We start from the raw sequence: 23188 nt of genomic DNA, 5'->3' as shown, positions 1-23188 counted from the left end.
AAATGAGAAAGAACGAAAGGACCAAGAAGTACAAATCTGTTCTGGACCACAAATCATATGGATAATGTTCTCAGAAAATGAAATATTTATAATGTGATAAAGATTTGCCTTGGAAGACTGAAAGCATCTAACAAGCCTTATAATTAAATAATCAGTTCCATTATATGATAGAACTGGCTTCTAATTACGAAACTGATTGGAATGAAAACTTCCATGCACTGCAGACCTCCAGGACTGGAGTTACAGTAATAAAAATCATCTAGAGGCATTGATGCTTAAACATGACAGGGATCTTCACGCAATACATTTTGAGCCTTCTCAAATATATTTATTAAGACTACACTTTTTGTAATTTGTCCTTACTTTTTCTATTTTGTTGTTTTTGCTATTTATCCCCCACCCTTATTCCCAGATCATTTACCTTTAATCATGTGTTTTGATTTTAGGAACGGGGCTTCATTGTTGCAGGTTATTCTCAGGTGTAGTGGTAATTAGGGCTCCACGCACTTAAGGGACTATTTAAGAAGCCCGTTCAGGTGTTGCTAGTTATTCTGGCTGTAGCTTGCTTCTGTCTGGCTCACCTTTGACTGATTCTTTTTTAGGGTAACAAAATCTGAAATGTTTGGTGATATTTAAGTGTATTATAACAGAATTCTGTGAAGTTTTTGTATGGTGCTTTCTCTTTGTTTGTTAGTTATGGTTAGGAATTTGTTTTTTTATTATTGCTTAAAATTTGTAGTTTTAAATTCTTAGGCCTTAATCTTTGATCATTACATTGGAGTAAGTCTTTAGTAGTTAAATTGCTATGTATAATTTTATAAGTATGCTAAATGGCTCCATTTGAGTCTGGAGGTGTGGTTTTTTTTTTTGTTTTTTAATTTTTATTCCTGAAGGGGTTATTACAGTAGTTTTAACTTTCTGTTCTCCTGTGTAGGAGAACTTTTCTAACAAACCAATAGAAATACATGTACCCATTTATATTAGTATCTACCTCATTTTTGAGTTGGGCTTTCTTGCTGTGGTTTATATTTTTAAACTTGGTATGCTTTAAATTCAGAATTCTTTCCAGATAGTTCGGTTTATTCTGAAACTGTTAAATGCCACCATTGTCCATAAATTTACTTTATTGCTGCAACTTGTTAGGATAGCTGTCTGTAATTTGAAGGCACAAGTACTTCTAGTGTGTTTATACAATACAAATGTGCTGTTTGAGGTCAAACCATACTGATTGTAGCTTGCATTCCTGTTTTATCTAAACAGTGAACTTTTTTTGTGCCAAATTAAGATCTTTCAAGTCCCTTAACTAACAGAAGGGTACCATGAGCAGGTTGTACTTGTTGTGTATGATCTGCATAATGAAAAGGCTGCCTAATTAAGAAACTTGAAATATTCTGATGTGTTAATTGCCAAACTTCAATGCCAGTGATGTGTTAAACCTTTAAATTTGCTAATGTCTAATCATTTCAGCCAGGCACTTCACCCATAAAAGCTTTCCTTCATAACAGATTTGAAGTGCAAAATTCTGATGCTTGGTGGCTTTTTTTTTTTTTTTTTTTTGTTCCCCTGTTTTCAGGATGTCTGATCTCTGAAGGAATCTTCCTCTTTAGTGCAACCCTTCTTTGTGGGGTTGCTGGGCTTATTCAACCTTCTCTTGCTCCTTCTTGCCTGTCGAGCCTGCTTTATTCAGATCTTTAACTTTATACATCTCCATGTATTTGCTATTGATGTGTTGAAACTGATTGGGTGATGTGCTGACCAGTGTTCATATATCCTTTTTCACAGGTGTTGTGGTTAGGATCTCTGGTGCCCAATTAACATTAGTTTAGTGGCTCCATTTGCCAAAGGAGAACTCCAGAAGAATACTTGTGCATTCAAATGTGGTTTTAAACAAAATCCCAGTAAATTTTGTCCCTACAAATACCAAAGGAATACGAAAAGTCCTAGTCAGTTTACAGTATAGGCTATAGCCATGTTTGCAAACTACTGTGACTGTATTTAGTCCTAATTAGAACAAGTATACAACCTATTGGTCATAATAGGGTATTTCAAATATTCTTTTCCTGATTTGATAACCAATTACAAAGGTAATGCTAGCCTGAAAATTTTTGGGTTGATGTAACATTGTGATTGTATCCCTTTCATGGTAGGATAAAGGGCAAAAGCTACCTGTACATCACATCCTTAATACACCACATAACAATTGCCATTTTCTTCAAATTGGCAAATGTTTGATATCTTGCAATCTGTCCTCTAAGTTACATTGCACATATCTTGGTGTTGAACTTGTGCACATGAATCATTTTTCAATTGCCACTTGAAGTGCAAATTGATTACATCTGTGTTAAGAATTGAGGTAATGATATTTGCAGCTTAAAAGTTGTGATTAAGATATGGGATTGTCCATCTACAGCCCCATTTCATGGATAGGTAATGCAAAATTTAAACATTGAATACAATATTGCTGTTGTCGCCAGACTCATGAAATCCAGTCCTTAAAGTGACTTGTGCAGTTTAATGCAACAAATCAGATGATGGATTTGAAACCATGTCTGACTTGCTGCATTAAACTGAATGTGGTATTCAGTTTAAAACGTTTAATGTAACAGCATGAGTGACAAGTTTTAACTCTCCATTGGGTCCAGCTTGGATTGATGGCAGCATGGTGTCTGGTTGTATTGATTGTGTGGATATGTAACAATACTTTCTTGGTATCCTGCAGTTTTAAGACAGTAGCACACATCCAACGCATCTGCCTCATCTTAAGCTAATGTGACTGCTATGGTCCATTTCTGGCTATTGATTTAATTAGAATTCCATGTGCCCAGACTCCATTCCTTCATCTATTCTTATCAAGTCCTACAGTATCTGCCCCCTTTCTAGACCGTTAACTTTTATATGAGAAATCTGAAGTTGGTCTGCTCTGACAATGAGCCCATGAGAATGTTTTCCTCTCCTCAGTTGTCCACTGGCCATCTTTAATCAACATACTGCTGGACTTGTTTTCTTAGAGTACACCACATTTGTCTAATAAGATAACTACTATGTAGAGTACTTTCATATACCTGTGAACTTGTCACTCCGAGCCTGTACTTCGTTAAGAGCCCCTTGACATGGAGCTGCTTTACTATAGCAAGTGCCACAGGATGGGCTGACATCCCAACCAAAGGAAAAATACCTTTCCTTCAGCCCCAGGCAGATGCACAGGTGTCCTGAATAGATATTTTTAGGACTTCACCTGGCCAAGATTATTGGACTGAGAATAATGGTCTCTTGTGGGTTTATTTACCCACAGTTGCTAAATAGAAGTGGCCTGGAATACTGGTACCAATTGGGAACCAGTAGGGAATGCTGGGAATTGTAGTCCTACTGCACCCCATGGGTGCTGTAGGGAGATGCACTCCCTTGTCCAGCAGAGATGGATCTGGGAGGAAGGCAACACTCAGCTGGAGGAGGCATTGTGGTTGAGAGGTGAATTGGAGAAGAGACCACTTGCTTTTCTGCTTAATATGGAGGTATTGCGTAACATTTGGTTTGAGCCTGCAACTGCCTTTTGTATATTTCTTTGGGGCTCTCTGGCACCCCTAGTGTTCACAAGTGGCATTCATTTTCCCTTTACTATTAACTGCTTTTTAGCAACTGTCCAACCCTCGCCCAAAGGCAATTTCTTTGTGTCTTGTTGGGCAAAGCTCAAGTCTTTAAAATAGAGCTGGTCTTTATTTAAGCAATTTGTCTTTTCTTTCAGGTAAGAAGTTCTCAACATCCTAAAAATGGTAAGTTGCATGAAGTGCCAATTTTGTATCTTATTTAGAACAGATTTTTGTGGGTATGGTTTGTCCACTTTATTAAACCTGTTATCCTTGCCTGATACTTGAAGGTGACCGCCTCACATGACTTCTGTTTGAAGGGGATGTCCAACTAGACTTCAGTTGCTGATCTTACTGGAGGTTGTCTGATTAGACTACAAATATTATGGAATAACAAATTCGACACTTTCCTTCAGTTTTAGATTTCTGAAGTGTTCTTGTGCCTTTTTGACTGTCTGTACGTGGAAAGATTTGTACAGTGGCAGTTTAAGGTCAATTGAACTTTTCCAGTTCTTGCAGAGGAGTCTCTTCTCTTGGAAAGGTTCAGTGCTTGGGTTATTGGCGGTAATTGTCGTCTGTATAAGTACAAGCCCATGTCCTAAATTTGCCACTTGACAAGGATGTCTTCATTGCCCTAACAATCTACTGTGCTGCTGATGGGCCAGTGAACATTTTGTAGAAAAGAGAAAATGCAGGAATATCTGGGTGCTGTTAGAAGCAGTAAGATGTGGATTACTTGGTTGGAATCTGTACTAACAAATTTAGATGCATTCGGATTGTTTCCGAACATTTATAAATTCTGGAAGAACCAAGGATGTTAATGTTTAGGGTGCTAACTACTGTAATCTGCTCTGTACCCCTGCATGAATTTGACTTGCTCTTTCATTAAGTCTGGAAATGAAGCAGTATAATGGGTTAATAGCAAGATGTAGGCCTGGTGTTCTGGATTTGGTAGCACTAATGGAATGAGAAGAACCATAGTGTGTGTGATATGCAACAGGAGGTTATTGTAGTAATTTTGAATGGCACTGTAGGTTACTTAAGATTTAGTTTTGGTTGTACACTGAAGAATTTGCTCAAAATCTGTTCATGTGTCCCTCGTCACATGTTGAAGTTTAGAACAAAATGCATGGAATGACTTCTGCCTTTGAGTGGATCTCCTTCTTCCCAATCTGAGTTTGGTCTCTGCATTTCACTCAGTTGTACAGGGATATTTAACAATGTTAATACACTGGCACCCTGATTATGGATAGAAGAAAAGGGATAAACATCCCACTTTGCTTCAATTGGGTTTTAGAATTTGTGTAAATGTCAAATGACCAATTTAAACGAAGGTAGTTTTAATCCACCCACTTTCTGGATTCATTAAGGCCTTATGGGGCTAAAGCTTGGCCTGTGAGGAGTGAGTGAGCTCCACTTGATTGCTGGAGGCACTTATTTCCACACCCAAGGCCCCATTGGTATGAAACATTAAGCTAAAGTGCAGAATTGACTTTTTTAAAAATGAGCATTCGTGATTTCCCAAACCAATCCTTTGGCATGCATGGGGTTATTTAGTTCAAATGGAAGGAACATCCACTTGAAGTTTCAGATGAATATCTACAAACCCAAAGCAGGAAATCCTGCATACTCCAGACAACTGCAATAAGCTTTAAACCACAGAAGCATGGCCTGATCTGCATTCCTTGATGCTTGCTATGTAGTCCACTATTGGGCCTTTTAGTAGTACTGTTGTATGTTTGAGGGAGGTCATTCTCTTCTTGGAACTCTCTTAAACCAGTCGTCCTTAAGACAAGTTAATATCCCATTTGCAGCTATGCAACAAACTGAACTTGGCATTTTATTCGCTTGTAGATGGGTAATGGTTTTAATACTGGATGGCATTTAATATGCAGATGGAATATTGAAAGCTTTCAGTAGATAACCATAACCAGATAGCAATGCTTTAATGCATCTTGAACTAATTTCTGCTCTTCTAGATTTGCTTTTGTAAGCATAACTCATTCACAGGTTACAGTAATTTAATCAGTCTAAACTGCTCAAATCCAATTCCATAACTGAGATGACAAGCATGTCCAGGAGGTTGAACTACCACCAGAAAAACCCATGTTCAACTCCTTAAAGCACTTTCAAGCTTAACCAGTTCTGGTTGTGGGGCTTTTAGAGTGCGCAGTCTGCACAAGAACGGCATCACTCCTTGAATTGAGTGATTGCATCAATTTCTTAAATTATCAAGTGTCTCATCCTGAAATCTACAGAGTGCTGAAATACCTTCCAGTGAAAAGGCAAGTGTTACCAACACTACTGCAGTTGTCACAATGTGTGTTGTAATTTGAAGGAGTTGGTGTTGATCAACATTCCCAAAAGCATTTATCCACTTAAAGTTGATAGGTCACTCTGAAGACATGCCAACCAATGTCCTAGGTTAGTGACGTAGCAGCCATGTTTAATTGAGCTGTTATTACCCAATCTGCTTTACCTGACCAACTTGTATCACACACAACTTTCCACTTGCATACTACACTCCATAATTTATGGTGTCATCAAATCCACTGAGAATAACTAGCAGCATATAGATGTGTCTGTACCTGATTGGTACACCTGCTGGATTTGCACCTAGAGAAACTTTAGTATTTTACAAGGTACTTCAGCTGACAATATTGAGAATTCTTAGATTCATGGTACACTTGTCCTCGCTACATACATTAAGTAGGTTATGTATGCAATACAGATCAGGCAATGACTGGTACAATCCATCCCCCGCATCACGGACTCTGGGTGTTACTGATAGGAGCTCAGAAGATGCAAAGAGCAGATTTGTCTTGGTGGTGCTGCTGCCTCCCCACTCTTGTCTACCATATTTGGCAGATGCTTCCCTAGCCTTTAGCCACTTAAAATGCCAGTGCACCCTTCTAATTGACTTGACTACTGGAGGAAACTTTCCCTTGTTTCATGGATTGCTTCTGGAGCTTTCATGATCGACTTTAGCTTGGGGTTTGAATATCTAATGGTATGAAGGAATCTTAGGTCTTGGTATAACTTCACCAGAGTGAGGCAACCAGTTAGCTGGCTTATGCATATTTGATTTTTGAAATCCATCTTGGCTTTGTGTAAATTATAAATGTCTTAAGTGTCTAATGAGTTAATGGGCAATTGTTTAAATTACATATCCACTCTTGAAGCTGTTTGCAAGCCAGGTTAACTGCAGGGGTTTGTGAATCGCTAAGATCCTGTCTGTGACCACACAAGCAAGACCTCCAATATCCAATTCTTGACAATACTGCACACATGTAGACTGAGGTATATTTGATTTAACTGCTTGCTTAGTCTTTTTGGTTTTCCCTCTTTGAGAATTATCTGGCTTTTTCTTGCAGCCCATAATCAACTCCTTTGGCCCACTGGAGATGTACATTGATAAGGAAGAAGGTGTTGCCCTGCAGGCTGATAATGGAAGATACTGGAGCTGCATTTCATATGACTCAGAAGGTCTCAAGATGTACATTGAAGCTGCAAAAGAGCACAAAGACAGCTGGTGCAAATTTCATGTGAGCAAAACTTCAGATGGGAAGATCTCTTTGCAGGACAAGAGAGGAATGTATCTGAGTAGATACTATGAAGATGACATTCAGTATATTAAACCAGTGAAGTCTTCCCCTGATGAATGCTGTGAGTTCAGTGTCTTTACAGATGATACAAAGATCCTCCTTAAAGCAGACAATGGAATGTATTTAAGTAGAATGTATCGAAAGCACCAAAATATAGAGGCTGCAAAAGACGGGCCTGATGAGTGTTGTAAATTTGCAGTAAGCATTGGGGATGTCATTGAGCCATCTTTTCAGATCCTCAATGTGGAAGTGAAAGACTCCTCAAAGCTTCCAACAGTGCCCACTGCTGTGGCAGTCCAAAGCTATACTAACAAAACTAGCATTGCTCAGAGCCACACATTCAAACTGTCTTGGGAAGTCAAGAAGACGGAGTCTACCACCTGGACCAATTCCTGGGGTTTCTCTTCAACATTATCCTCTCAATTCAAACTTTTAGATTTTGAGGTCACGGTTTCTTATAATGGGTCAGTTGGAAAAACTTCTTCTGTAGAGAAGACCTCCACTGTTGCTCAGGAGACCACCATCACTGTCCCTCCAGGGAAAAAGGTGGATTGTAAGTTAATGGTGGTTAAAGATGATAATGCCACTGTTCCATTTAAAGCTACAATTAAGAAAACCAATCCCAACGGAGTAGAAACCATCTTCACTGAAGAAGGAACCTGGAATGGGGTGTGTTATGCAAATGTGAATATTATTGCATCAGAAGAAGAAATTTAGGCACTTTCATTCTTGGGTGGTTTACATTTACATGTCTTGAAACTATGTTCCTACAGAGTAAGATTGTCAGCTTGGTCTTGATTTATTCCTCAAACAAATGGCTAGAGCATGTGTTACCAATGTTGTAAATCAATATTAACAGCTTCTGTCATATGTAATGTAAATTATCCTAAAATAAACCTTAGCATTTGGAAAACTTTGCATTCATGTCTTGAATTGGCCGAGCATGTGCCTACAGTTTCTGGGCCCAGAAAGCAGAACTCCAGATGTGTGGAGTCATTTAATAGTACTGCTACCCAAAGCAGATGTTTGGGAGATAATGGTATGGGTTTTTTGACCACCCCTGGACAGTCAACCTTTTTAGGGTCTTGCTTAATGAATCAATGGTCCTTTTCTAGAAAACCACTGACCAGTTTTTGGTGGTCCCAAAATACCTGATGGCTTTATTTTGGCTTGGCTTGACCATGAAGATGAACTGTATGGTAGTCCGTGTAGATGTCGGTTTCAGGCTTTGTACTAAAGTAATGGCAGCATTTAAATCTACAATTTGGATTTTTTTTTTTTTTTTTTTAAGGGGGGGGGGGGGGGGGGGGTGTAAAAATGATGCCATCTTTCCTTTTTAAAGCTCAAGTTAAAAGATCCTGACAGTGGAAATGTTCTCCATTGAAGAAGGAACAGGGTGTTGTGGATGTCAATGCTTTCAATAGAATTGCGCACATACTGTAGGTTTCATTTTAAAAGTTCTGAAATGTTCTCTGCATTAAATTCATGAGAGGTCAGGATTCTGTCATGGCCTTCATCACCGTTCTAAATGTACAAATGCCATTCCTTCATATTGGCTGCTTTTAATCCTAAGTAATGTAATCGGAAGACATTTTATGAGCATCTAAAATATCCACTTTCCAGAAGTAATGGTGGGTCCTGTAGCAACAGAATACAGTATTCAAGTAGCCGTTTGGTCTCCACAACAATGCAAGTTCCTACCAGTCTTTTGTTTTACTCTTCTGGAGTGACAAATTTGCATAGGGCTTGTGAACAGTCCACTTTCCAAGCACGAGTTCAGGTTTCATAAATCACCACAGTGGCACAAGATGGCTTATGCACATTGCTGAATGTAAGCTTTTTATATAATAAAGCTCTATTGAATTTTAATAGTAAAATTGTCTATACTTGCATGAAGTAACTGGATTATTTAAACAAAAGGATTGAAGGTAGCTAAAGTATTAACTGCATGTGGCTTAAAGCTTGTTCATGTGATGGTCCTCTCCTCCTCAATGAAGTACAGCATAACAGAAGGGGGCTACCATTGCTCCGGGAGCCAGAGTCTGGAGGAAGAGGGACAAAGCTTGCTGGAGGAGGAGTGGAGGCGGAAGAAGAGAGAGACTGAGAGACACAAGAAGAACGAAAAGACAAAGACTGCTTTGTTATTGGGCTTGTGCTTTGCACTGAGGCTGTGTAGGTGAGAAACCAAAGGAAAGTTTCCCACAGTAAAGCCTGTGTGTCTTGCTGAATTTGTGTCTGTCTGTCTGGAGAGCAGGTGCACTCCCAGCAGGTCACAGGATATAATTCACGCCCGACCCTGGCTGGCATGATGCATGGCACTCATATCAATTGCAGCAAGTCAAAGTCAGGACCCTGACCAGGACTGAATGCCTTTTTACATTACATTGGGGGGGGGGGGGAGGTTGAAGAAAGCTCAAACACCCCTACTGTGAAGTGGTAAGATCAATGGGCGGAGGGGGGGGGGGGGGGGGGAAGGAAGGTTAGGGCACCTGTATTAAAGTATTCTTTGGTAGAATCAACATGTATATGAAACTAGTGGCTGTAGTTGATTGGCTGAAATAAAATTCTGCATATTAAGAATTGGATGACATGATACAGTATGTTAAGGTAATGGTGGTAAAGTCTAAAACCAAATGAATTATTGATTTCTCACTCCATGGACTGATATTTACACATCTCTGTGCAAATAAATAGTTCTACATTCTCATCTGAGCCTATGACTGACTTAAATGGAGGAATGGTTTTCCACAATAGCTTCTGGGTAGTCCTCAGAACTAGGTGAGCACAAGGACAATGCATGGGTGTGTTTTTTGTTTTTAAGCAAGAGAGGGCTGTGTGTAGAACTGAAGAAACCGCCTCTGAAATGCATTAAGTACAGTGCATCCGGAAAGTATTCACAGCGCATCACTTTTTCCACATTTTATGTTACAGCCTTATTCCAAAATGGATTAAATTAATTTTTTTCCTCAGAATTCTACACACAACACCCCATAATGACTAGGTGAAAAAAATAATTGAGGTTTTTGCAAATTTATTAAAAATAAAAAAACTGAAATCTCATAAGTATTCACAGCCTTTGCTCAATACTTTGTCGATGCACCTTTTGGCAGCAATTCCAGCTTCAAGTCTTTTTGAATATGATGCCACAAGCTTGGCACACCTATCCTTGGCCAGTTTCGCCATTCCTCTTTGCAGCACCTTTCAAGCTCCATCAGGTTGGATGGCAAGCGTCGGTGCACAGCCATTTTAAGATCTCTCCAGAGATGTTCAATCGAATTCAAGTCTGGATTCTGGCTGGGCCACTCAAGGACATTCACAGAGTTGTCCTGAAGCCACTCCTTTGATATCTTGGCTGTGTGCTTAGGGTCATTGTCCTGCTGAAAGATGAACCGTCGCCCCAGTCTGAGGTCAAGAGCGCTCTGGAGCAGGTTTTCATCCAGGATGTGTCTACATTGCTGCAGTCATCTTTCCCTTGATCCTGACTAGTCTCCCAGTCCCTGCCGCTGAAAAACATCCCTACAGCATGATGCCGCCACCACCATGCTTCACTGTAGGGATGGTATTGGCCTGGTGATGAGCGGTGCCTGGTTTCCTCCAAACGTGACGCCTGGCATTCACACCAAAGAGTTCAATCTTTGTCTCATTAGACCAGAGAATTTTCTTTCTCATGGTCTGAGAGTCCTTCAGGTGACTTTTGGCAAATTCCAGGTGGGCTGCCATGTGTCTTTTACTAAGGAGTGGCTTCCGTCTGGCCACTCTACCATACAGGCCTGATTGGTGGATTGCTGCAGATGGTTGTCCTTCTGGAAGGTTCTCCTCTTCCCACAGGGAGCTTTATGTCTACTTGTGAGGTTTACCCCAAGGTATTTAAACTGGTCTGCAATGATAAAGGGGAATGTGTCCAATCTAATATTGTGTGCTTGAGAATTCACTGGAAAGAGCACACTTTTAGTCAAATTAATTCTGAGACCAGAAATCTTTTGAAATTCTGTAAGTGCTGTTAGGACTGCAGACACAGTATTTTGTGGGTCTGATATATACAGTACCATATCATCTGCATATAGAGAAATTTTCTGTTCAAGTCCTCCTCTGATAATCACCTTTATCTCATAAGTATTTCTACAATGAACTGCCAGTGGCTCAATGACGATTGCAAAAAGTAGTGGTGACAAGGGGCATCCTTGTCTGGTACCACATTCTAGTTTAAAGTAGGCTGAATTAATGTTGTTCATACAAACTGAAGCTTCTGGATTGGTTTACAGTAATTTGATCCATGCAAGAATGTTCGGGCCAAACACAAATTTCTCCAATGTAGTGAAAAGGTAGTTCCATTCAACCATATCAAATGCTTTTTCTACATCCAATGATAATAATATCTCCAGGGTGTTTGACTTTGCGGGTGAATATATTATATTAAACAGGCGTCAAAGATTGGCAGCTAAGTGTTGGCCTTTAATAAATCCAGTTTGATCTTGTGATATTACCGAAGGCAGTACTCTCTCCATCCTTCTAGGTAGGACTTTGGAGAGTATCTTAACATCATTATGCAGAAGTGAAATTGTGTGACTTTGTGAACTTGAACATTTGAGTTTCTCCAACACTCTGTCACTCATTCAACTTCCTTGTTGTTTATTCCCGTTTAAACCAACAAATAGTACGTTTTTCCTTGCCTCCACTTGGTATTGGGTGAAATTCTTCTATTTTCCCACATGCTTTTTACCATTGTCTTTTCACAGAATGCTGAACTTAAGGGCTATTTATATTGATTTGCACATTCAAAGAGGTGTAATTGTGGGAGGAGATTGGGTGGAACTGCAGGCAGGTGCACGTGCGTTACTTTTCACGCTGACTAGGATTTATGGAGTGGAAGAACGTGGAAGTTGGTGTATGCACAGATTTATGCATCTGGATTTTTTTGTGTGTACACACATTTCCGCTTTTGTCTGTACGCCATGTTTTAGTGTTAATTCTTTCCACTGGGTTATGCATGAGGCCTCTCCAGCTAATGTGCTTCCATTTAAAGCTGTCTATCATGGTATATCTGTGTTAATGAAATGCTTTGAAATAAACGAGAAAGAACGAAAGGACCAAGAAGTACAAATCTGTTCTGGACCACAAATCATATGGATAATGTTCTCAGAAAATGAAATATTTATAATGTGATCAAGATTTGCCTTGGAATACTGAAAGCACCTAACAAGCCTTATAATTAAATAATCAGTTTCATTATATGATAGAACTGGCTTCTAATTACGAAACTGATTGGAATGAAAACTTCCATGCACTGCAGACCTCCAGGACTGGAGTTACAGTATTAAAAATCATCTAGATCAGGGGTGGGCAAATTCATTCCTGGAGGGCCGCAGTGGCTGCAGGTTTTTGTTCCAACCCAATTGCTTAATAAGAAGCCCTTATTGCTCTAGAAACACTTCTGATTCATTTTAGTTGTCTCCCTCGTTAAGATTTGGAACCCTTATTGCTTATTTAAGTCTTAAACAGCTGCATTCTTGGTTTTTAATTGCTCCTTATTAGCAATAAGATGCAAATGACAAAAGAAACCAGCAGTTATCCATTTTGCTTGTTACCCTTTACACCTGTGTGTATTTATCGTGCACTATTTGGTTTAATTAAATACTTGGAAGGAAAGAGAAGAGAAAAAAGTGAAGGATTGAGAATTACCCATCCGTTTTACACTTCAAAGTATTTGGATGATATCCTTAGAATGGAAAAAAAAAATCTAGGATATGAGAATGACTTGACATAGCAGAGTTAAAGCACTAACAAGCTATAAAATGTAATTATTGGCAAGGATTGTTTTCTAATTAAGCAACTGGGTTGGAACAAAAACCTGCAGCCACTGCGGCCCTCCAGGAATGAATTTGCCCACCCCTGAACTAGAGGCATTGACGCTTAAACATGACAGGGATCTTCACGCAATACATTTTGAGCCTTGTCAAATATATTTATTAAGACTACGCTTTTTGTAGTTTGTCCTTATTTTTTCTATTTTGTTGTTTTTGATATTTACCCCCCACCCTTATTCCCAGATCATTTACCTTTAATCATGTGTTTTGATTTTAGGAACGGGGCTTCATTGTTGCAGGTTATTCTCAGGTGCAGTGGTAATTAGGGCTCCACGCACTTAAGGGACTATTTAAGAAGCCCGTTCAGGTGTTGCTAGTTATTCTGGCTGTAGCTTGCTTCTGTCTGTGCTGTGTCTGGCTCACCTTTGACTGATTCTTTTTTTTGGGGGGGGTAACAAAGTCTGAAATGTTTGGTGATATTTAAGTGTATTATAACAGAATTCTGTGAAGTTTTTGTATGGTGTCTTCTCTTTGTTTGTTAGTTATGGTTAGGAATTTTTTTTTTTTTTTTTTTTTTTAATTGCTTAAAATTTGTAGTTTTAAATTCTTAGGCCTTAATCTATTTTGATCATTGCATTGGAGTAAGTATTTAGTAGTTAAATTGCTAAGTATAATTTTATAAGTATGCTAAATGGCTCCATTTGAGTCTGGAGGTGTGGTGTTTTTTTTGTTTTTTAATTTTTATTCCTGAAGGGGTTATTACAGTAGTTTTAACATTCTGTTCTCCTGTGTAGGAGAACTTTTCTAACAAACCAATAGAAATACATGTACCCATTTATATTTTAGTATCTACCTCATTTTTGAGTTGGGCTTTCTTGCTGTGGTTTATATTTTTAAACCTGGTATGCTTTAAATTCAGAATTCTTTCCAGATAGTTTTGTTTATTCTGAAACTGTTAAATGCCACCATTCTCCATGAAGTTACTTTATTGTTGCTGCAACTTGTTAGGATAGCTGCCTGTAATTTGTGAAGGCACAAGTACTTCTAATACAAATGTGCTGTTTGAGGTCAAACCATACTGATTGTAGCTTGCCTTCACTTTAGATAAAACAGGGACTTTTGTGCCAAATTAAGATCTTTAAGTCCCTTAACTAACAGAAGGGTACCATGAGCAGGTTGTACTTGTTGTGTATGATCTGCATAATGAAAAGGCTGCCTAATTAAGAAACTTGAAATATTCTGATGTGTTAATTGCCAAAAACTTCAATGCCAGTGATGTGTTAAACCTTTAAATTTGATAATGTCTAATCATTTCAGCCAGACACTTCACCCATAAAAGCTTTCCTACATAACAGATTTGAAGTGCAAAATTCTGATGCTTGGTGGCTTTTTTTTTTTTTTTTTAAACCAGTGTTTATATTCCTGTTTTCAGGATGTCTGATCTCTGAAGGAATATTCCTCTTTAGTGCAACCCTCCTTTGTGGGGTTGCTGGGCTTATTCAACCTTCTCTTGCTCCTTCTTGCCTGTCAAGCCCGCTTTATTCAGATCTTTAACTTTATACATCTCCATGTATTTGCTATTGATGTGTTGAAACTGTCTTATTGGGTGATGTGCTGACCAGTGTTCATATGTCCTCTTCACAGGATGAGAATGTGAAACTTGCTTCACAGCCCATGAATGACTATTGTGTTAAAATTCACAGGTGTTGTGCTTAGGATTTCTGGTGCCCAATTAACATTAGTTTAGTGGCTCCATTTGCCAAAGGAGAACTCCAGAAGAATACTTGTGCATTCAAATGTGGCTTTAAACAAAATCCCAGTTCTGTGCCTGTAAATGCACAAAGTAAATTGTGTCCCTACAAATACCAAAGGAATACTAAAAGTCCTAGTCTGCAACCATGGCTATAGCCTATACTGTAAGCTAACTACTGTGACTGTATTTGTTCCTAATTAGAACAAGTATACAACCTATTGGTCATAATAGGGTATTTCAAATATTCTTTTCCCGATTTGATAACCAAATACAAAGGTAGTGCTAGCCTGAAAATTTTTTGGGTTGATATAACATTGTGATTGTATCCCTTTCATGGTAGGATAAAGGGCAAAAGCTACCTGTACATCACATCCTTAATACAGCACATAACAATTGCCATTTTCTTCAAATTGGCAAATGTAACTTAGAGGAGAGATTGCAAGATATAAAACATTGCACATAATATCTTGATGTTGAACTTGTGCCCATGAATCATTTTTCAATTGCCACTTGAAGTGTAAATTTTTATATTGATTACATCTGTTAAGAATTGAGGTAATATTTGCAGCTTAAAAGTTGTGATTAAGATATGGGATTGTCCATCTACAGCCCCATTTCATGGATAGGTAATGCAAAATTTAAACATTGAATATTGCTGTTGTCGCCAAACTCCTGAAATCCAGTCCTTTAGTTTAAAGTGACTTGTGAAGTTTAATGCAACAAATCAGATGATGGATTTGAAACCATGTCTGACTTGCTGCGTTTTAAACTGAATGTGGTATTCAGTTTAAAATGTTTTTAATGTAACAGCATGAGTGACAAGTTTTAACTGTCCATTGGGTCCAGCTTGGATTGATGGCAGCATGGTGTCTGGTTGTAGTGGTTGTGTGGATATGTAACAATACTTTCTTGGTATCCTGCAGTCTTGGATGTATGCTACTGTCTTAACGCGTCTGCCTCATCTTAAGCTAATGTGACTGCTATGGTCCATTTCTGGCTATTGATTTAATTGGAAATCCATGTGCCCAGACTCCATTCCCTTTCATTCTTCTATTCTTATCAAGTGCTGCAGTATCTGCCCCCTTTGTAGACAGCTAACTTTTATATGAGAAATCTGAAGTTGGTCTGCTCTGACAATGAGCCCATGAGACTGTTTTCCCCTCCTCAGTTGTCCACTGGCCATCTTTAATCAACATACTGCTGGACTTGTTTTCTTAGTAGTTATCTTATTAGACAAATGTGGTGTACTCTATGTAGAGTACTTTCATATACCTGTGAACTTGTCACTCCGAGCCTGTACTTCGTTAAGAGCCCTTGACATGGAGCTGCTTTACTATAGCAAGTGCCACAGGATGGGCTGACATCCCAACTATAGGAAAAATACCTTTCCTTCAGCCCCAGGCAGATGCACAGGTGTCCTGAATAGATATTTTTAGGACTTCACCTGGCCAGGATTATTGGACAGGGAATAATGGTCTCTTGTGGGTTTATTTACCCACACAGTTGTTAAATGGAAGTGGCCTGGAATACTGGTACCAATTGGGAACCAGTAGGGAATGCTGGGAATTGTAGTCCTACTGATCCCCATGGGTGCTGCATGGAGATGCACTCCCTTGTCCAGCAGAGATGGATCTGGGGGGGAAGGCAACACTCAACCAGAGGAGGCATTGTGGTTGAGAGAGGTGAATTGGAGAAGAGACCACTTGCTTTTCTGCTTAATATATGGAGGTATTGCGTAACATTTGATTTGAGCCTGCAACTGCCTTTTGTATATTTCTTTGGGGCTCTCTGGCACCCCCTAGTGTTCACAAGTGGCATTCATTTTCCCTTTACTATTAACTGCTTTTAAGCAACTGTCCAACCTTCACCCAAAGGCAATTTCTTTGTGCCTTGTTGGGCAAAGCTCAAGTCTTTAATATAGAGCTGGTCTTTATTTAAGCAATTTGTCTTTTCTTTCAGGTAAGAAGTTCTCAACATCCTAAAAATGGTAAGTTGCATGAAGTGCCAATTTTGTATCTTATTTAGAACAGATTTTTGTGGGTATGGTTTGTCCACTTTATTAAACCTGTTATCCTTGCCTGATACTTGAAGGTGACCGCCTCACATGACTTCTGTTTGAAGGGGATGTCCAACTAGACTTCAGTTGCTGATCTTACTGGAGGTTGTCTGATTAGACAACAAATTAAACTTTCCAGCAGTTTGATTTCTGAAGTGTTCTTGTGCCTTTTTGACTGTCTGCCACTGTACAAATCTTTCCACGTACAGTTTAAGGTCAATTGAACTTTTCCAGTTCTTGCAGAGGAGTCTCTTCTCTTGGAAAGGTCCAGTGCTTGGGTTATTGGCAGTAATTGTCATCTGTATAAGCACAAGCCCATGTCCTAAATTTGCCACTTGACAAGGATGTTCTCCATTGCCCTAACAATCTACTGTGCTGCTGATGGGCCAGTGAACATTTTGTAGAAAAGAGAAAATGCAGAAATATCTGGGTGCTGTTGGAAGCAGTAAGATGCTGATTACTCAGTTGGAATCTGTACTAACAAATTTAGATGCATTTGGATTGTTTCCAAACATTTATAAATTGATTCTGGAGGAACCAAGGATGTTAATGTTTAGCGTGCTACTGTAATCTGCTCTGTACCCCTGCATGAATTTGACTTGCTCTTTCATTAAGTCTGGAAATGAAGCAGTACAATGGGTTAATAGCAAGATGTAGGCCTGGTGTTCTGGATTTGGTAGCACTAATGGAATTTGAAGAACCTTGTTTGAGAAGAACCATTGTGTGTGATATGCAACAGGTTATTGTAGTAATTCTTGAATGGCACTGTAGGTTACTGAAGATTTAGTTTTGGTTATACACTGAATAATTTGCTCAAAATATTCTGTTCATGTGTCCCTCGTCACATGTTGAAGTTTAGAACAAAATGCATGGAATGACTTCTGCCTTTGAGTGGATCTCCTTCTTCCCAATCCGAGTTTGGTCTCTGCATTTCACTCAGTTGTACAGGGATATTTAACAATGTTAATACACTATCCCTTTTCTTCTATCCATAATCAGGGTGCCAAACATCCCACTTTGCTTCAATTGGGTTTTAGAATTTGTGTAAACGTCAAATGACCAATTTAAACGAAGGTAGTTTTAATCCACCCACTTTCTGGATTCATTAAGGCCTTATGGGGCTAAAGCTTAGCCTGTGAGGAGTGAGTGAGCTCCACTTGATTGCTGGAGGCACTTATTTCCACACCCAAGGCCCCTTTGGCTTGAAACCATAAGCTAAAGTGCAGAATTGACTTTTTTAAAAATGAGCGTTCATGATTTCCCAAACCAATCCTTTGGCATGCATGGGGTTATTTAGTTCAAATGGAAGGAACATCCACTCAGTTTCAGATGGATATCTACAAACTCAAAGCAGGAAATCCTGCATACTCCAGACAACTGCAATTAGCTTTAAACCACAGACGCATGGCCTGATCTGCATTCCTTAATGCTTGCTATGTAGCTAAGTCCTATTTTGGGCCTTTTAGTAGTACTGTTTGAGGGAGGTCATTCTCTTCTTAGAGGAACTCTATTAAACCAGTCGTCCTTGGGACACAAGTTACTATCCCATTTGCAGCTATGTAACAAACTGAACTTGGCATTTTATTTGCTTGTAGATGGGTAATGGTTTTAATATTGGATGGCATTTAATATGCAGATGATGGAATACTGGAAGCTTTCAGTAGATAAAGCATTGCTATCTAGTTATGGTTAATGCATCTTGAACTAATTTCTGCTTTTTTAGATTTGCTCTTGTAAGTGAGCAGAACTCATTCACAGGCAACAGTATAATTTAATCAGTCTAAACCACTCTCAAATCAAATTCCATAATTGAGATGACAAGCACGTCCAGGAGTTGAACTACCACCAGAAAAACCCATGTTCAACTCCTCAAAGCACTTTCAAGCTTCAACAGTTCTGGTTTTTTAGTGTGCAGTCTGCACAAGAACGGCATCACTCCTTGAATTGAGTGATTGCATCAATTTCTTAAATTATCAAGTGTCTCATCCTGAAATCTACAGAGTGCTGAAATACCTTCCAGTGAAAAGCAAGTGTTGCCAACACTACTGCAGTTGTCACAATGTGTGCTGTAATTTGAAGGAGTTGGTGTTGATCAACATTCCCAAAAGCATTTATCCTCTTAGTTGATGGGTCACTATGAAGACATGCCAACCAATGTCCTAGGTTAGCGAAGTAGCAGCCATGTTTAATTGAGCTGTTATTACCCAATCTGCTTTACCTGACCAACTTGTATCCATTTGCGTACTACACTACATACTTTATGGTGTCCTCAAATTCTCTTTGTGTGAGAATAACTAGCAGCATAGATGTGTGATGTCTGTACCTGACTGGTACACCTGCTGGATTTGCATCTAGAGAAACTTTATTTTACAGGGTACTTCAGCTGACAATATTATGAGAATTCTTGGATTCATGGTACACTTGTCATTGCTACCTACATTAAGTAGGTTATGTATGCAATGACTTGTACAATCCATCCCCTGCATCACTGACTCTGGGTGTTACTGATAGGAGCTCAGAAGATGCAAAGAGCAGATTTGTCTTGGTGGTGCTGCTGCCTCACCACTCTTGTCCACCATATTTGGCAGATGCTTCCCTAGCCTTTAGCCACTTAAAATGCCAGTGCATCCTTCTAATTGACTTGACTACCAGAGGAAGCTTTCCTTTGTTTCATGTATTGCTTCTGGAGCTTTCATGATTGACTTTAGCTTGGTTTGAATATCTAATGGTATGAAGGAATTTCTTTAGAGATCTTGGTATAACTACACCAGAGTGAGGCAACCAGTTAGATGGTTTCTGCACATTTGATTTTTGAAATTCCTCTTGGCTTTGTGTAAACTTTTGTCAAGTGTCTGTCATAATGTGTTAATGGGCAATTGTTTCCATTACATATCACTCTTGAAGCTGTTTGCAAGCCAGTTTTAAATGCAGGGGTTTGAATCACTAAGATCCTGTCTGTGACCACACAAGCAAGACCTCCAATATCCAATTCTTGACAATACTGCACACATGTAGGCTGAGGTATATTTGATTTAACTGCTTGCTTAGTCTTTTTGGTTTTCCATCTTTGAGAATTATCTGGCTTTTTCTTGCAGCCCATAATCAACTCCTTTGGCCCACTGGAGATGTACATTGATAAGGAAGAAGGTGTTGCCCTGCAGGCTGATAATGGAAAATACTGGAGCTGCATTTCATATGACTCAGAAGGTCACAAGATGTACATTGAAGCTGCAAAAGAGCACAAAGACAGCTGGTGCAAATTTCATGCGAGCAAAACTTCAGATGGGAAGATCTCTTTGCAGGACAAGAGAGGAATGTATCTGAGTAGATACTATGAAGATGACATTCAGTATATTAAGCCAGTGAAGTCTTCCCCTGATGAATGCTGTGAGTTCAGTGTCTTTACAGATGATACAAAGATCCTCCTTAAAGCAGACAATGGAATGTATTTAAGTAGAATGTATCGAAAGCACCAAAATATAGAGGCTGCAAAAGACGGGCCTGATGAGTGTTGTAAATTTGCAGTAAGCATTGGGGATGTCATTGAGCCATCTTTTCAGATCCTCAATGTGGAAGTGAAAGACTCCTCAAAGCTTCCAACAGTGCCCACTGCTGTGGCAGTCCAAAGCTATACTAACAAAACTAGCATTGCTCAGAGCCACACATTCAAACTGTCTTGGGAAGTCAAGAAGACGGAGTCTACCACCTGGACCAATTCCTGGGGTTTCTCTTCAACATTATCCTCTCAATTCAAACTTTTAGATTTTGAGGTCACGGTTTCTTATAATGGGTCAGTTGGAAAAACTTCTTCTGTAGAGAAGACCTCCACTGTTGCTCAGGAGACCACCATCACTGTCCCTCCAGGGAAAAAGGTGGATTGTAAGTTAATGGTGGTTAAAGATGATGATGCCACCGTTCCATTTAAAGCTACAATTAAGAAAACCAATCCCAACGGAGTAGAAACCATCTTCACTGAAGAAGGAACCTGGAATGGGGTGTGTTATGCAAATGTGAATATTATTGCATCAGAAGAAGAAATTTAGGCACTTTCATTCTTGGGTGGTTTACATTTACATGTCTGAACTGTTCCTACAAAGATTCTGTCAGCTTGGTCTTGATTTATTCCTCACTCAAATGGCTATACTAGCAGGTTTTTACCAATGTTGTAAATTGATATTAACAGCTTCTGTCATATGTAATGTAAATTATCCTAAAATAAACCTTAGCATTTGGAAAACTTTGCATTCATGTCTTGAATTGGCTGAGCATGTGCCGAGTGTCTGGGCCCAAAAAGCAGAACTCCAGATGTGTGCAGTTTTTCCTCCTTTACATTGTTGTCTTTGCACTGGCACCTACTTTCCCTTCATCTGGTCAGCCCATCAAGTTAAGGGAGTCATTTAATAGTACTGCTACCCAAAGCAGATGTCTGGGAGATAATGGTATGGGTTTTTGATCACCCCTGGGCAGTCAACCTTTTTAGGGTCTTGCTTAATGAATCAATGGTCCTTTCCTAGAAAACCACTGGCCAGTTTTTGGTGGTCCCAAAATACCTGATGGCTTGATTTTTGGCTTGGCTTGCCCATGAAGATGAACTGTGTGGTAGTCAATGTAGATGTCTGTTTCAGGCTTTGTACTAAAGTAATGGCATTATTTAAATCTACAATTTGGAATTTTTTAAAATTAAAACCTCTACAGTCATGGGGGGGGGGGCAATAGATTGGGTGGCTTATAAATTTAAGGGGGGGGGGGTAAATTATGCCATCTTTCCTTTTAAAGCTGAAGTTTAAAAGATCCTGACAGTGGAAATGATCTTCATTGAAGAAGGCACCTGGAACAGGGTGTTGTGGATGTCAATGCTTTCAATAGAATTGCCCACATACTGTAGGTTTCATTTTAAAAGTTCTGAAATGTTCTCTGCATTAAATTCATGAGGTCAGGATTCTGTCGTGGCCTTCATCACCGTTGAATGTACAAATGCCATTCCTTCCTATTGGCTGCTTTTAATAAGTAATGTAATTGGAAGACATTTTATGAGCATCTAAAATATCCACTTTCCAGAAGTAATGGTGGGTCCTGTAGCAACAGAATACAGTATTCAAGCAGCTGTTTGGTCTCCACAACAATGCAAGTTCCTACCATAGTCTTTTGTTTAACTCTTCTGGAGTGACAAATTTGCATAGGGCTTGTGAACAGTCCACTTTACAAGCATGAGTTCAGGTTTCATAAATCACCACAGTGGCACAAGATGGCTTATGCACATTGCTGAATGTAAGCTTTTTTTTTTTTTTATATATATATAATAAAGCTCTATTGAATTTTAATAGTATAATTGTCTATACTTGCATGAAGTAACTGGATTATTTAAACAAAAGGACTGAAGGTAGCTAAAGTGTTAATTGCATGTGGCTTAAAGCTTGTTCATGTGATGGTCCTCTCCTCTTGGAGGAGCCACCAACATAATTGCAAAGATTAAAATTGTGTGTAATGACTCATCCATGCTGTGGGGGGAGGTTGAAGAAAGCTCAAACACCCCTACTGTGAAGTGGTAAGTTCAAGGGGGAGGGAGGGGGGGCGGTGGAGAGAGGAAGGTTAGGGCACCTGTATTAAAGTATTCTTTGGTAGAATCAACATGTATATGAAACTAGTGGCTGTAGTTGATTGGCTGAAATAACATAATTCTGCATATTAAGAATTGGATGACATGATACAGTATGTTAAGGTAATGGTGGTAAAGTCTAAAACCAAATGAATTATTGATTTCTCACTCCATGGACTGATATTTACACATCTCTGTGCAAATAAATAGTTCTATATTCTCATCTGAGCCTATGACTGACTTAAATGGAGGAATGGTTTTCCACAATAGCTTCTGGGTAGTCCTCAGAACTAGGTGAGCACAAGGACAATGCATGGGTGTGTTTTTTTGTTTTGTTTTGTTTTTAAGCAAGAGAGGGCTGTGTGTAGAACTGAAGAAACCGCCTCTGAAATGCATTAAGTACAGTGCATCCGGAAAGTATTCACAGCGCATCACTTTTTCCACATTTTGTTGTTACAGCCTTATTCCAAAATGGATTACATTCATTTTTTTTCCTTGGAATTCTACACACAACACCCCATAATGACAAGGTGAAAAAAATAATTGAGGTTTTTGCAAATTTATTAAAAATAAAAAAACTGAGGAATCCCATGTACATAAGTATTCACAGCCTTTGCTCAATACTTTGTCGATGACCTTTTGGCAGCAATTACAGCCTCAAGTCTTTTTGAATATGATGCCACAAGCTTGGCACACCTATCCTTGGCCAGTTTCGCCCATTCCTCTTTGCAGCACCTCTCATGCTCCATCAGGTTGGATGGGAAGCGTTGGTGCACAGCCATTTTAAGAT

General features: G+C 39.2%; 1 protein-coding gene across 5 annotated transcripts in view; it reads left to right on the top strand.

Moving 5' to 3' along the window:
* Positions 1–530: 530 nt before the first annotated feature.
* LOC114647810 (uncharacterized) overlaps positions 531–23188 on the top strand; it is a 195898-nt gene continuing 173240 nt past the window's right edge. Inside the window, exons 1-3 of one of the 5 annotated variants that reach the window (XM_028796458.2) lie at positions 531–603; positions 3743–3770; positions 6959–8092. In XM_028796458.2, the coding sequence (XP_028652291.1) occupies positions 3768–3770; positions 6959–7906 (951 nt within the window). In that variant the 5' untranslated portion in view covers positions 531–603; positions 3743–3767 and the 3' untranslated portion in view covers positions 7907–8092. Of the gene's footprint in view, positions 604–3742; positions 3771–6958; positions 8093–13381; positions 13635–16705; positions 16734–23188 lie in introns of those variants that run through there. The other 4 variants (XM_051924478.1, XM_051924480.1, XM_051924479.1 and 1 more) reach the window with 4 other exon arrangements.

Source organism: Erpetoichthys calabaricus, chromosome 3 (genome assembly GCF_900747795.2).
Source record: "Erpetoichthys calabaricus chromosome 3, fErpCal1.3, whole genome shotgun sequence".
Taxonomy (NCBI): domain Eukaryota; kingdom Metazoa; phylum Chordata; class Cladistia; order Polypteriformes; family Polypteridae; genus Erpetoichthys; species Erpetoichthys calabaricus.
The sequence above is the reverse complement of the archived record's forward strand: the minus strand, read 5'-3'. Positions and strand labels throughout refer to the sequence as shown.